Source organism: Carcharhinus amblyrhynchos, chromosome 7 (genome assembly GCF_965287045.1).
Source record: "Carcharhinus amblyrhynchos chromosome 7, sCarAmb.v2.hapA, whole genome shotgun sequence".
NCBI classification, from domain to species: domain Eukaryota; kingdom Metazoa; phylum Chordata; class Chondrichthyes; order Carcharhiniformes; family Carcharhinidae; genus Carcharhinus; species Carcharhinus amblyrhynchos.
In genome coordinates this window covers 36,102,507-36,115,880 of record NC_137330.1, presented here as the reverse complement: position 1 = coordinate 36,115,880, position 13,374 = coordinate 36,102,507, and the positions used below count along the sequence as shown (strand labels likewise).

The window sequence follows — 13,374 nt, the reverse complement described above, 5'->3', positions numbered from 1 at the left end:
GAGAATAAATATATCAGAAAAAGTTTGTGATCATGTGACAGGAAATCAAGAGAAATAACAAAAGGCCCTCAACTAAAGTGAATGCACAGAAACAGTAAAATATTAAATATGGACAAAGTCTCATACCTGATAGTACTGCATCCTTGGATAAGTGAATGCTATTGTCTTGACTTTCAGGATCATTGCCAGAGAACGAAGACCATCCACCAACGAATGATAAATCTGAGCTGGTCTCCAATCCTGATGAACCAGAACTGTTCTCTGAAATCTGTATTAATATGTGCGTTCATTAAACACTAGCATTTGCAAAGTGGTCAGGTGGGGACAAAAGAAAATTAAGTCTCTGAAAAAAACTTCATATTGGGACCTTACTCTGTGCAATTAATAAGACTTGTTTTTTAAAAAAAAAATGAAAGCACACAACTATATGTGCTTTGTAAAAAGACCTTATTGGTTTCATTTATTTAATTTCATTATATTGTTCCATATAATTCTGTTCCCCAACTCACCTTTATTTAATGTCACAAAGATACTAAGCTGGATTTTGCAATCAGCTGCAGAGCAACAACACTCGCCACTGACTGAGAAAGTTGTGATCTTGGTGCCATTAAAGGAGGTACCAAAGCCTAACTATCTGCAATATGAACTTCCTCTTGCCTTTGCAGAGTCACACTTGTATTACTTGGCTCAGCGTCAGTGACAGAACTGCTATTGATGGCCAATTTGACAATATAAGTGCATCATAAGTCTGTAGAGAAGAAACATTATGTGCCATTAAAACCTCAGATTATTGCCATTTTCAGAAATAGTGAGTTACTGTGAACTTGGGGAATGAAAATACTGGAATGATCAATTATCCTGCTAACAGCAAGATGGCATCTTCGCACAGATACACCATTGTGTTAATAATACCCAACAGTTTACAAGGCTCTGCCTCAATTTACATTCAGTTCAAAATGAAAATCAGTTTAAAGGAATCCACACCCACTGTTCACTTGCACAGACTTCCTGGTGTCTAAAAGGCAATTAAAATAACCACAAACATCCAAATAAATTGAACCTGAATTCTTTTAAAGAAATGCAAATTCATTGGCACCACAATAGTCTTAATATGCCAGAAGCATATTTCAGTAGGTCTGTTTTTTGCATCGCCTTCATTAAATTTTGAGTACTCAACATATTCTTATGTATATACGTACATTTATACACACAATTAAATTAAACCACTAATTGTATACAACTGCTGTTAATTACTACTGTACTAAATCTGTATCATTTTGGTAATTTTCTTTAATAGTTAACAATGGTTATAGACAACAAAACTACAACTTAACAACGGTGGTGAAGAAGAGTGTAGAACTTCAAAAGGACATGGACAAGTTAGTAGAGTGGACAGATCGGTGGCAGATGAAGTTCAATATGGAGAAGTGAGAGAAAAGGAAGAACATGGACAGACAACACAACATAAGGGATAACATTCTTAAAAGGCTGTAGGAGCAGAGGGACCTGGGTATATATGTGCATAGATTATCAATATTGGCAAGACAGGTGGAGAGAGCAGTTAATAAAGCATATAGTATTCTGGGCTTTATTTATGTGATCAGAACTCACCACTCACCACTCACCTGACAAAGGAGCAGCGCTCCAAAAGCTAGTGGTATTTGTTACCAAATAAACCTGTTGGACTTTAACCTGGTGTTGTGAGACTTCTTACTTTATTTATAGACACATAGGAGGTAATGCTAAACTCATACAAAATAGTAGTTAAATCTCAGTTGGAATACTGTGTACAGTTCTGGATGCCATAGAAAAGGAAGGATGTGAACACATTGGAGAGAGTGCAGAAGACGTTCCCAAGAATGGTTTCAGGGATGAGAAACTTCAGTTGAGGACAGCTTGGAGACTTTGGGACTGTTCTCCTTAGAGAAAAGGAAGTCAAGAGGAGATTTGACATGAGGGAGCTGGACCAAATACATAGGAAGAAACTATCCTCACTCGTAAAAGGATCAAGAATGAGAAGACACAGATTTAGCATGATTTGTAAAAACACAAATATGATACAAGAAATCTTTTTTCACACATCGAGTGGTTTGGGTCTGGAATGCACTGCCTGGAAGTGTGGTGGAGGCAGGTTCAACTGAGGCATTCAAGGGGGCACTGGATGGTTACTTGAATAGAAAAAACATACAGGGCACAGTTAAAGTCATGGAAATGGCACTAAGTCATGTTCCTCATTTGGAGAGCTAATGGAGACACAATGGGACAAACAATCTGCCTCATAGAAACATAGAAAAACTACAGCACAAACAGACCCTTCAGCCCATAAGTTGCGCCGAGCATGTCTCTACCTACTAGGCATACCTATAACCCTCTAAGTTCCATGTACTTATCCAAAAGTGTCTTAAAAGACCCTATTGAATCCGCCTCCACCACCACTGCTGGCAGCCGATTCCATGGACCCACCGTCCCCTGAGACAAATACTTACCCTGACATCTCCTCTGTACCTATTCCCCAGCACCCTAAACCTGTGTCCTCTTGTGGCAACCATTTCAGCCCTGGAAAAAAGCCTCTGAAAATTCACTCAATCAGTACCTCTCATCACCTTATACACCTCTATCAGGTCAACCCACAGCCTCCTTCAGCACTGTAACAATTCTGTGATTCTCTGATTCTGTGAAGAACGTAACTTTGTACTGCAATGATTCGCAATGAGAAGGAACTTCAAGGATCATTGTGTTATACCTTACTCTGTTAGTTTAGGGGGATCAAAGTGATGCAAAGTGTTAAAGCTCCAAAGCTGTTAAGTGGCGAGACTGCTCAGTTCATAGAGATCATAGAAACCCTACAGTGTAGAAAAAGGCCATTCGGCCCACTGAGTCTGCACCGACCACAATCCCACTCAGGCCCTACCCCCATATCCCTACATCTTTTACCTGCTAATCCCTCTAACCTATGCCTCTCAGGACACTAAGGTGCAATTTTAGCATGGCCAATCAACCTAACCCGCATATCTTTGGACACTTGCTAATGAACAGGTAGTAAATGCCACACAGGAGAAAGAAATGAATGAAGTGACAGTGAGTGTCAAAATACTCATGTTCATATAGCTGCTGGCTCAAGAATAGTCGTTGTAGAGGCAAAGCACAGGCATTTCACTTATAGGACTGTCTACTCATTTACACAATACTCTGATTTCTTTCTAGCAACTGCATTTAAAAAGAGTTGTTTCAGCTCAGCACAAAGGAAAATCAGACAGGAAGGATAGTAAACTCCTAATGGGGCGTGCCTGATGTGCAGAAAATGAAGCAAGCGTAGTCTGGATATGTCACTTTCCCCATTCAATGTTTCGCCTTGCACTGCAAACAGAAGATTTTTTTTTTAAACATTGTGCATGAAGGAAAAGTTGCTCACTTTCTTCTGATATTTTTGGGTGACTTGAACAGGCAAAAAATTAACCTACTGCTCAAGATTTATCAGTATTCACCAAATAAATTTTATAAAAATAGGAATTAAGTACAAGCACACCAGAGGCGAAATGCAATGTTTAAACAAAAAATACAACAAACACGTTGCTTCAGCCTTAAAGCAAATCTGGAAAATCTTTCATTTTTAAATTTAAAACTTCCATGAATTCAATCTAATCAATTAACTCTATTCTGGTCCTTGTGGAAAAACAATGAGTAAAGCATATTACATTCAAGATTCCAAGCACTGAAGAAAAAGTGCCCTGTTGGCATCATCAGTTTCTATAGCCACAGCTTTATTTTTAAATGGCTATCTTATGCCTCTGTAGCGTTCATTGTAGGTACTTGATTTCAGAGGGGAAAAAGCACACTTATTGGATTCAACCTCCTGCAAGGTTTCTGAATGGGAGGGATTTTATTTGATTCATGTTCAAACATGTAAAGACATGCATGTAACCAAAACAAGAAATGGATACACATATTAGAGTGTAGTGTGCTCCACCAGATATTTTACTCAGCTCCATTTGTATTCCTGCATACGCACAAAAGCAGCATACATAATAATCCCTTTTGTGAGTTTTTTTTTCAATATCGAATGACTTATCATACAAGGAATTGTTTCAGCTCCTTGCTAAAGGAAGAATCTATTTAGTGCACTCTCTTATATTACAGGAAACTTCCAAAAACTGGATAAACAGCATGTCAGTTAATGTGAAGATAGTCAGGTGCTCATTGGAAGAAAAGTCCATGATAGATACGGTGGAATAGTCTTCCTCTAAATAATTTTTAAAAGGGGGGGGATATTGAATTTTTTATTGCACTGTTTTCAGATATAAAAGGAACACAGCAAATCTAAATATTAATATTTTTGCCATATACCAAACCAAACTGGTCAAAATTGTGATGGGACAACTTACATTATGCAAAAATTATACAGTGAAAGCAAACAGAGTGGATGATACGAGCAGATTCTCAGTGTGTTTAGAAGTGGATAGTAGTGTCCCACAGGGTTTTATTGCTGTGGGCATGAATGATGCAGGTGTAGGGCTTGAGGTTGCATTGACCAAATTTGAAGATCATACTAATTACAATATAGTGACAACAGCCAAAGTGAAGCTGCAAGCAGATTTTAACAAGAAAATTGGCAAAAGTGGCAGATGGAATTTAATGTCAGTAAATATGACTTGCTGCATTTGATTCAAGAAAAAAATTGCTTCTAATGGGAGTTGACAAGATGCAGCAACTCACCAAGACTCCTTTGATAGCATCTCCCAAATCCATGACCTTCATTATCTCAAAGACCAAGAACAGCAGGCACACAGCAACACCTCCATGTTGCCAGCCAAGTTCTGCATACCATCTTGACTTGCAAATATATCAACCTTCTTTCATTATCACGGTGTCAAAATCCAGCAACACCCTACCTAACAGAACACAGCACACAGACTGCAGTGTCTAAAGATGGCAATCCACCTTCTCTTAGTCAATTAACGATAGGCATTCAATGCTGTCTTTGCCAGCGACGCATGCATCCCATAAATTAATAAAAATAAATACATCTAATGGATTATAATGATTTATGGAAAAAACATATAGAATACAGAAGTCAAAATGTAGTAAAGACAGAAAATGCTGGAAAATATCAGCAGATTTGACAGCATCTGCAGAGAGATTGGAGCCAATGCTTCAAGGGTCATCCAGACTTGAAACTTTAGCTTGATTCTCTCTCCATAGATGCTGTCAGACGTGCTGAGATTTTCCAGCATTTTCTGTTTTTGTTTCAGATACTAGCATCTGCAATATTTTGCTTTTACCTTAATTAAAATGTAATTGAGAGTCTATATAAACCTTGGTAGGATGCTTATGCACAGTTTGAACTCCATATTATCATGGACAGGGTGAAAGAGAATTGCTGAAATCCCTGTTCTCTTCCCAACTGACCATAATCAGTGAATGTTTGAGAGGACGACGAGTATGTGCATTTTAACCCGAATGTGTGGATGATTGAATAACCAGCAGCAAGCTTTTCACGTGTTTAAATTAAGAAAGACGATCTTTTATTTAAACACTCATCCAGAAATCGAACGCAATGGCATCCACTCATATGATCACATACACACAAACACACTCAAGGAAGGTCAGTTGCAAAGAATTGTGCACTTCTACAAGTTATAAAAGGGAAAAAAGGAATGTTTATACCTCACTTGTCTGATGTAATTTGAAGATTAAAGTTGCAGACCTAATGTGAGGTCTTCTTCTCACCTGAAGTGCAGTTTAGGCAAGTTCATATGCCAAAGTTGTTTGCAGGTTTTTCACACAGTGATGGGTTTTATACAGGTCACAAAATGAGTTCCCCATAATCTTATTACCAGGAGATAGAGAAGTTTACTATTTTCATGAACCCTAAAAGAACAGCCTTGAAGACCTTACGACATCACATCCTTTGAATTTGTCTGAGGCATAGATGTTACTGCTTCTTCTGAAACTCCCTTACACTGCCTACTAAGGTTTATATGGATTCACCATCACATTTTGACTTCTATATTCTATATTTTCTGCCATAAATCATAAGATTCAAAAGAGCAAATATAGCTGTTCTACCATGATTCCTCACAATTATGGATTCTTTACCAAATATGGTAGTGTTCTTGGATTGATCAGCTACATCTTGTTTTGTTTCAGGGATACTGTTCCATTGATTTGAGGCATCCATCTTGATAGGTTATGACAATGTTTGTCTGCCTTTCTTTCTTTCAAGAGACCCATACAATTTAGGAAAGCCTTCTTATGGTCATTAAAATAAGTTGAATTGACACTTTTCCGGATTGCCAAGCTTGCTGTCGACATGGGACCAACAAGTTGCCCACATATACAAATCAAAGATGTCTGCAAACAAGACCTCAAACTGACCAGAGGAAGAGTTGATGTATGGGAAGTCCTTGCTGCTGACCAGAGACAATCAGTTAGGAAGGGGATGGAAAAAGGTATGACAGAAGGTGAAAAAGAGAGTCCATCAGAAGGAAAAAAAATATATTGGTTGCTCTTGGGTCAATGCTATTGCCAGGCACAAGTCGATCTCTACCACCATCACAGATGATGTTTAATCCAGAACATCATCTCCTGAAACGGATAGGTGTCATCATCCTGGAATGCATCATTTTGTTCTTGTGAGGTAGTGCCGGAATTGTACCGTCCCGTCCGCCACGGGAATCAGAGCAGGTGAAGGGTGGATCATGGAAAGATTGGTTGACCTTGGGTGGGATTTTGCAATTTTGGGATGAGCAAGGTTACAAAATCCCTGCCCAGTGAGTCAGTTCTTGAATACACTGCCCTGGTCATCTGATCTCCAGCAGCCATCATTGTCACAGCACCATGACTATTTTAAGTCAATTCAAAGACACCTCACTGAATAAAGTTCAGATATGCCTTTAATGGACACGATAATGTAGACAAGAAGGTGGGACAATAAAACAGTGGAGACTTTCTAGGATGCTACCCATTATGTGGAAATGCAAATTCGAAACACAATTTGAAAATTCTAATGAAACGATTTCACCAGAAAAGGGAAAAGCAAGGAGTGATTCAATACTGGCATTTAAAATTATGAAAGAATGGGCTATGTTAGATCAAAACAGACTGTTTTCAGTGATTGTGGAATTGAGAATAAGGAAATATAAAGATAGCATTAAATGCAAGAGATTCAGGACAGACAAACTTTTTTACATTGAGGATTGAGAGACTATAGTTTGCAGTACTGGAACTATGACTGAAGCTGAGGCAATGTCAAGATCTAAGAATAGATTAGATAAATGGTTGAGGGAAAGAAAATAAAAGAGTTATGGGAACAAGCCAGTCATACGGGAACATGATGACTGCTTGTGTGGAAGATAAACACCAACATGAATGAATAGGGTCAACCTGCCACTCCAATTTTATATTTCTAATTTCTAAGTACAACAAGAGTCATATACTCCCAAACAAATTTGGGATGAAGCAGCTCCTATTCATTACAAAAATACAGAAAAGGTTTTCTTACTCAAATTTGCAACTGCCAATATTTCTTCTTTGATCAGACTTACCGTTCGTTTTCTATTAAGGGGACCAATTGGTTTGATCGTGTAGGCATTCTGGCTTTTTTGCAAGTAATGTCGCCAAATATTGCACAGAATTTCATCCTGAGAAAAGAAAAAAGACATAATCTATTATGCTGCAATTCAGGAAGTGGTTCAGTGACAATGTACTGGTGGTGTTCAATTGCACTGCACTGTGAAGGATAGAATGCATGTTCCCATAACATCTGAGATCACAATCTCACTATAATCAGGAAAGATTCATAGCAGAAACTCGGAAAGGAAGGAAACCATGAAAATCAGAGACAAATTACCCTGAACTATTCTAGAAAATTTACTAGCGATGCATTGCAAAGATAAGAGAATTGGCATGTATAACTAGATACAGGTCAACCTTTGGTAGCTTACCTTAATGCCCTTTCATATACAAATTTAGACAGATTATTTAACTATGGGCGACATGGCAGCTCAGCCCAATCTGCACACAAACATTTTCCAGCAGGGATCACTGGATTCTAGTCAAAAAAAAGGCTGACTTCATTTCTTTGCCTAACTGAGGATCACAGAACCAGTGTAGCATGTTTGCAATTACATAACTAAGCACAGACTAAGAATCAAACTCAAGATGTTCAATGGACTTTCCTTATACACTGAAGTGTTATGGAACAGATATGGCCTGTAACAACTGAAACAAAGAAAGTAAAAACTTGCAAATATCTCATTGCCACCTTTAATCTAAGGAACTTTGTTAATTGAGAACCATATTGATTATATATCATGCCCTTTGTGTTATTAAAGCTAAAGCTGGCTACTGAACACTTAAAAATGTTGGTAATAATAAAAGTAAACAAATCAGAAATTCATCAGTATGTTGTAAAATTAGTTAAGCCTATACAGATGCAGGTTCCAAATAAACAGAACGTACAACATTAACTTGTTCTTGCTGAAGTCAAAGGGTGCCCTCTGCTGGATTTTTTAAAGGTTTCAAGGTGGCAACATAGCTTTCATTTTGTTCCCAGTCCGAAAATCTTGCACAATGCAACACATTTTAGTTATTAGAAATTTCCTCCAATTCCTCCACTTTTTCAAAACAATAAAGTTTATTGTTCAACAAACAAACTTTATTGTTCAACATATTGTGGATATCATAAAACAAGCAACTAGGAAACCTCAGCACCATCGGTGAAGGTAGCTTTTGGGAACAGAAAGGCAGTTTTAAATGAATTGCAATAATAGGCTTTAAAAAAAATCCACCTTTTTCTATGAAATAAATTTCAATAAACAATTAAGTGTAACACTATGCATTACAAAGCTTCGGTTTGTACAATAAAACACTGAGAGCCAAATAAATTAAGATTACCCATAAAGTACATCTATTTCAATCTGCGGATGTTCCAATTTAGGAGCTATCCGCCAATACACTAAGAAACCACAGAATTCTGACATCTCATCAGGAAGCAAGAAATTAAACCCAAAATGAAACTGAAGTTGCCTGTGCATTATGGACCTCACATGGCTTTGAAGGATCAGTTATAAACAAATTTTTGGGCAATACTTAAGTATGCAAGCTTTAAAAATGTGTGTTATTTGGGGAAAAAAAAATAAAATGTAACAAAGCAATGTGAAAGAAGCTCAAATCTTGCAAGTATTTTATTTCATTGTGAATAGATGACAGCTCTGTGACATCACGGCACATAATTAAATATTGGGAATAATTGTTAGATAAAGTTCAAAACATTCTGATGAAGTCACAAATCATTCAAAGCAATCTATATTTAATTGTTAGCTCTCTTGCCCCAGCCATGTCACCAAGAGTGGGAGACATTGCTATGACTACAGTGAGTCCCCTGAGGAAGGGCAACTAGAACCTTGGTACAGGGAGGATCTCCAGGAGGTGAAGGGCCAGCAAACCTCGCTCTTTGCCTCAGAGGCTGCCACGGTCATCTTCCGATCCAGGGTCCGCTCCATGGAGCAGGCCGAAAAGAGCTCGCGTTTCTTCTTCCAGATGGTACACAGAGATCTGTGATCAGCAGCCAGAAGGAAGGAGACGACTCAGTCAGGTCATCGCAGTCTGACATTCTGAGGATCTGCAAATCCTTCTATGCTGTACTGTATGACGTGAAGCCAACAGACAGCACGGCATCCCAGTCTTTCCTGTCGTCTATCAGGCAGGTCTTAGACGACGGCGAGCAGGACAAGCCTGGGCAGACCAGTATCTTTGGACAGGCTGACAAAGGCTGTCAAGTCCTTTCAGGAGGGTAAAACTCCTGGAAGTGGCGGCTTACCGGCTGAGATTTACTCGGCCTTGTGGGACTTGACAGGCCCGGACCTCCTAAAAGTATACAACAGTTTGCTTCTGGAAGGCAGAATGTCAGAATCCATGAGGAAAGGCATCATTACCCTCATTTACAAGCAGAAGGGGGAAAGGGAAGAAATTAGAAATTGGAGACACATTTCACTATTGAACGTGGATTATAAAATCCTGGCCAAGGTCATCGCCAACTGGGTCAAATCTGTTCTGGGGTCAGTGATCCATCCTGATCAAACCTACGCTGTGCCCGGCAGGAAGATCTCTGGTAGCCTCGCACTACTCAGGGATATGATCGCCTACGTGCAGGATAGGCAGGTGGATATGTGCCTCATCAGCCTAGACCAGGAGAAGGCGTTTGACAGAATATGGCACAGCTACATGATGGATGTGCTCTCCAAAATGGGCTTTGGGGAGGGAATCCGCAATTGGATCCGACTGCTCTACACAGACATCAGTAGCGCAGTTTCAGTCAAGGGGTGGGAATCAGATATCTTCAAATCAGGTCTGGAGTCAGACAGGGCTGCCCTCTCTCCTCCATCCTTTTTACGTGTTGCATTGAACCCTTTGCCGAGGTCCTCAGGAGCGACCCAGGCATCAAAAGGGTGACAATCCCAGGCAGCGGAGGCATGCAGATCAAAGCCTCCCTGTACATGGATGATGTGGTTGTCTTCTGCTCAGATCTCTCGTCTGTTCGCAGGCTCCTCCAGGTCTGCGAGAAGTTCAAGCTGGCCTCGGGAGCCAAAGTCAACCAGGGCAAGAGCGAGGCCATGTTCTTTGGGATCTGGGCTGACAAATCCTTTGTCCCCTTCACCGTCAAGGCAGGTTACCTGAAGGCGCTGGGGATATGGTTTGGGGTGGCAGGGGCATGCGCCAAAAACTGGGACGAGTGCATCGCGAAAGCTAGGCAGAAACTGGGCTTGTGGGAGCAATGCTCCCTTTCTATCACAGGAAAAAAAGCTGGTGATCTGATGCGAGGTGCTGTCCATGTTGTTGTACGTGGCGCAGGTGCGGTCTATCCCCAAATCCTGCACTGCAGCAGTGACTCAGGCCATCTTCAAGTTTAACTGGAGATCAAAGATGGATTGCGTTCGGAGGGAGGCGATGCACAAATCTCCAGAGAACGGAGGGAAAAACGTTCCCAACGCTGCCCTCATCCTGATGGCCACCTTTGTGTGCGGCTGCATCAAGCTGTGCATAGATCCTCAGTACACTAACAGCAAGTGCCACTGCTTTTTGAGGTTCCACCTGTGCCAAGTGTTGCGGAGGATGGGTCTGGCCACACTGCCGCGGAACGCTCCAAGCAGTTGGACCGTACCACAGCACCTATCCTTTGTGGAGAAATTTTTCCGCAAACACGCCTTTGACCACATGGCAATTAAGCAGCGGTCAGCACGTAACATCCTCTGGGCCCTGAGAGAAAAGGAGATGGCGGATCCTGTTGGATGGTTCCCTGTGCAGACTGTCAGTGTCATCTGGCAGAACGTCTCATCACCAGAACTCACAAACAAGCACCAAGATCTGGCTTGGCTGGTGGTGAGAAGGGCACTCCCCATCAGATCCTTCACGCACGCTCGAGGTCTCAACATCACCGCACGCTGCCCTCGAAGGTCACACACCTCTTTGTGGAATGTGCCTTTGCAAAGAAGGTCAGGAGTGAGATGCGGTGGTATTTGTCGAGGTTCGTCCCGAGCAGCTCGGTGATGCAGGACTCTGCTCTACGGGCTGTTTCCGGGGACGCACATCGAGACAAATATGAACTGCTGCAGGAGGGTCATCAACTCGGTGAAGGACGCACTTTGGTCCGCCCGAAACTTGCTGATCTTCCAGCTGAAAAAAACTGTCCTTGACTGAGTGTTGCAGTCTGGAACATTCCAAGGTCCAGGACTACGTGCTGAGGGACATGCTGAAGCTTTGTGCCTTTGCGGCAGCTGCCCCATGAGGAAAGGCCACGCTATAAGGCCTTTTAACAGAGGCAAACCGAGGGCCCGGGAACTGCAGAGCACCCTTGGCCTGCGTAACTGTGTGCCAATCTGAGAAATAACAGCACATAGTAAATTTTGAGGCATGTATATAGTTTTAAGTTTTGAAATGTAATGACTGCAATTTGTATAGGACTGTAAAAATGTTTTTATTCTGCACTGTTTGCAATTTATAGACATGTAGGTTTGTATTGGTTTAATTGAGATTTTTATGAACAAAGCATATTTTTGAAATTAAAAAAAAATAGAACCTTGGTACAGACCAAGTCCAGGGTCTCACAAGGGCTTGGAGTTGAACCCTGCCCTTGCCCTTAGGGGCCAAAGAAATTCAGCACTTAGACCTGATGCAAAAAAGGTGAGGATGGGTTGTTAATATTCCTGGGTTCAATGTACTCTCCGAGCCAGAACTCTCCATTCACCTGAGGAAGGGGCTAACCCCGAAAGCTTGTGAGTCTATTATCAAATAAATCGGTTGGACTAAAACCTGGTGTTGTCAGACTTTTTACTGTGTTTACGCCAGTCCAACGCCAGCATACCCACATCATGACTTCAATGTACTCAGCCAGAAAAAGCAAAAAAAGTGGTTTTGATTAATATTCAGTGCGAGTGAGAATATCCTTGAGTGGGTCAAAATCAGAATATATTTGGTTTGAGTTTAAACAAATAAAGTAACTTAAGGTATTTGCTGCAGATTTTCAGGTACCAAATTGTGGGGTGGAGATAATAATTTCTCTGCAAATATGCATCTCTAAGAGATGCAAGAACTATAGAATAGTGATAATGGAAGAATCCAAACATTGAATAGGGCAGTGGTTTTGTAAAGGATAAGGAAGAATTTCTGAATTGTGGTCAGGAGAATTTTCTTGATCAGTATGTTTCCTGCCCAACAAGGAAGGTTGTTTGCTGGATCGAGTCCTGACGATTATGCAAATCAAGTGGAAACGTCACGATGGGGGAGACTTTTGGATACAGTGATCATAATTGCATAGCATCATATGTTATTCTTGTGGCACAATGGGTAGCACCCCTGCCTCTGGGCCAGAAGCTCTGGGTTCGAGCCCTACCTCCAGGACTTGCTGACCAAGGAAAGCTCAATCCTAACGCTGCAGGTTGAATGTCAACATGCAAATTCTTCCAAACATGCCAATGGCTGGTGATAGGAGTGGAAGATGTGCTAGGTGAGCTATATTTGATGTGGAGTAATGCCCTTCAAGTTATCAGTCCCAGGCGACAGACTAACGATCTGTATCAGAAATTACTAGCTACGAGAACAAATGAAAGCCTGCCTTAGTGCACCACTAGATGCAGGAAGAGAATTGGAGTTATATGTTATGAAACTTGCAAAGACCAATAAAAGAAAGGAATTTCCATAAAGCCAACAGAACGAAGGATGATGGACAAGATTTCACTTCTTAAAACATTTACTGCTACAAACTGACTAAAATGAAATTTGAACATTAACAGGTGAAAAGGGTATTTCAAAGAGGTTAATTACACATTAAATGAGACAACATAAAAAAGATACATCTCGCCTATTACAAGCACTCAC

General features: G+C 40.7%; 1 protein-coding gene across 1 annotated transcript in view; it reads right to left on the bottom strand.

Annotated features, from left to right (window-relative positions):
* taf1b (TATA box binding protein (Tbp)-associated factor, RNA polymerase I, B) overlaps positions 1–13,374 on the bottom strand; it is a 77,610-nt gene that overhangs the window by 27,292 nt on the left and 36,944 nt on the right. Inside the window, exons 5-6 of the mRNA XM_080192143.1 lie at positions 7,545–7,640; positions 127–268 (exon numbers count right to left, since the gene is read on the bottom strand). Of these exons, the coding sequence (XP_080048269.1) occupies positions 127–268; positions 7,545–7,640 (238 nt within the window). The remainder of the gene's footprint in view (positions 1–126; positions 269–7,544; positions 7,641–13,374) is intronic.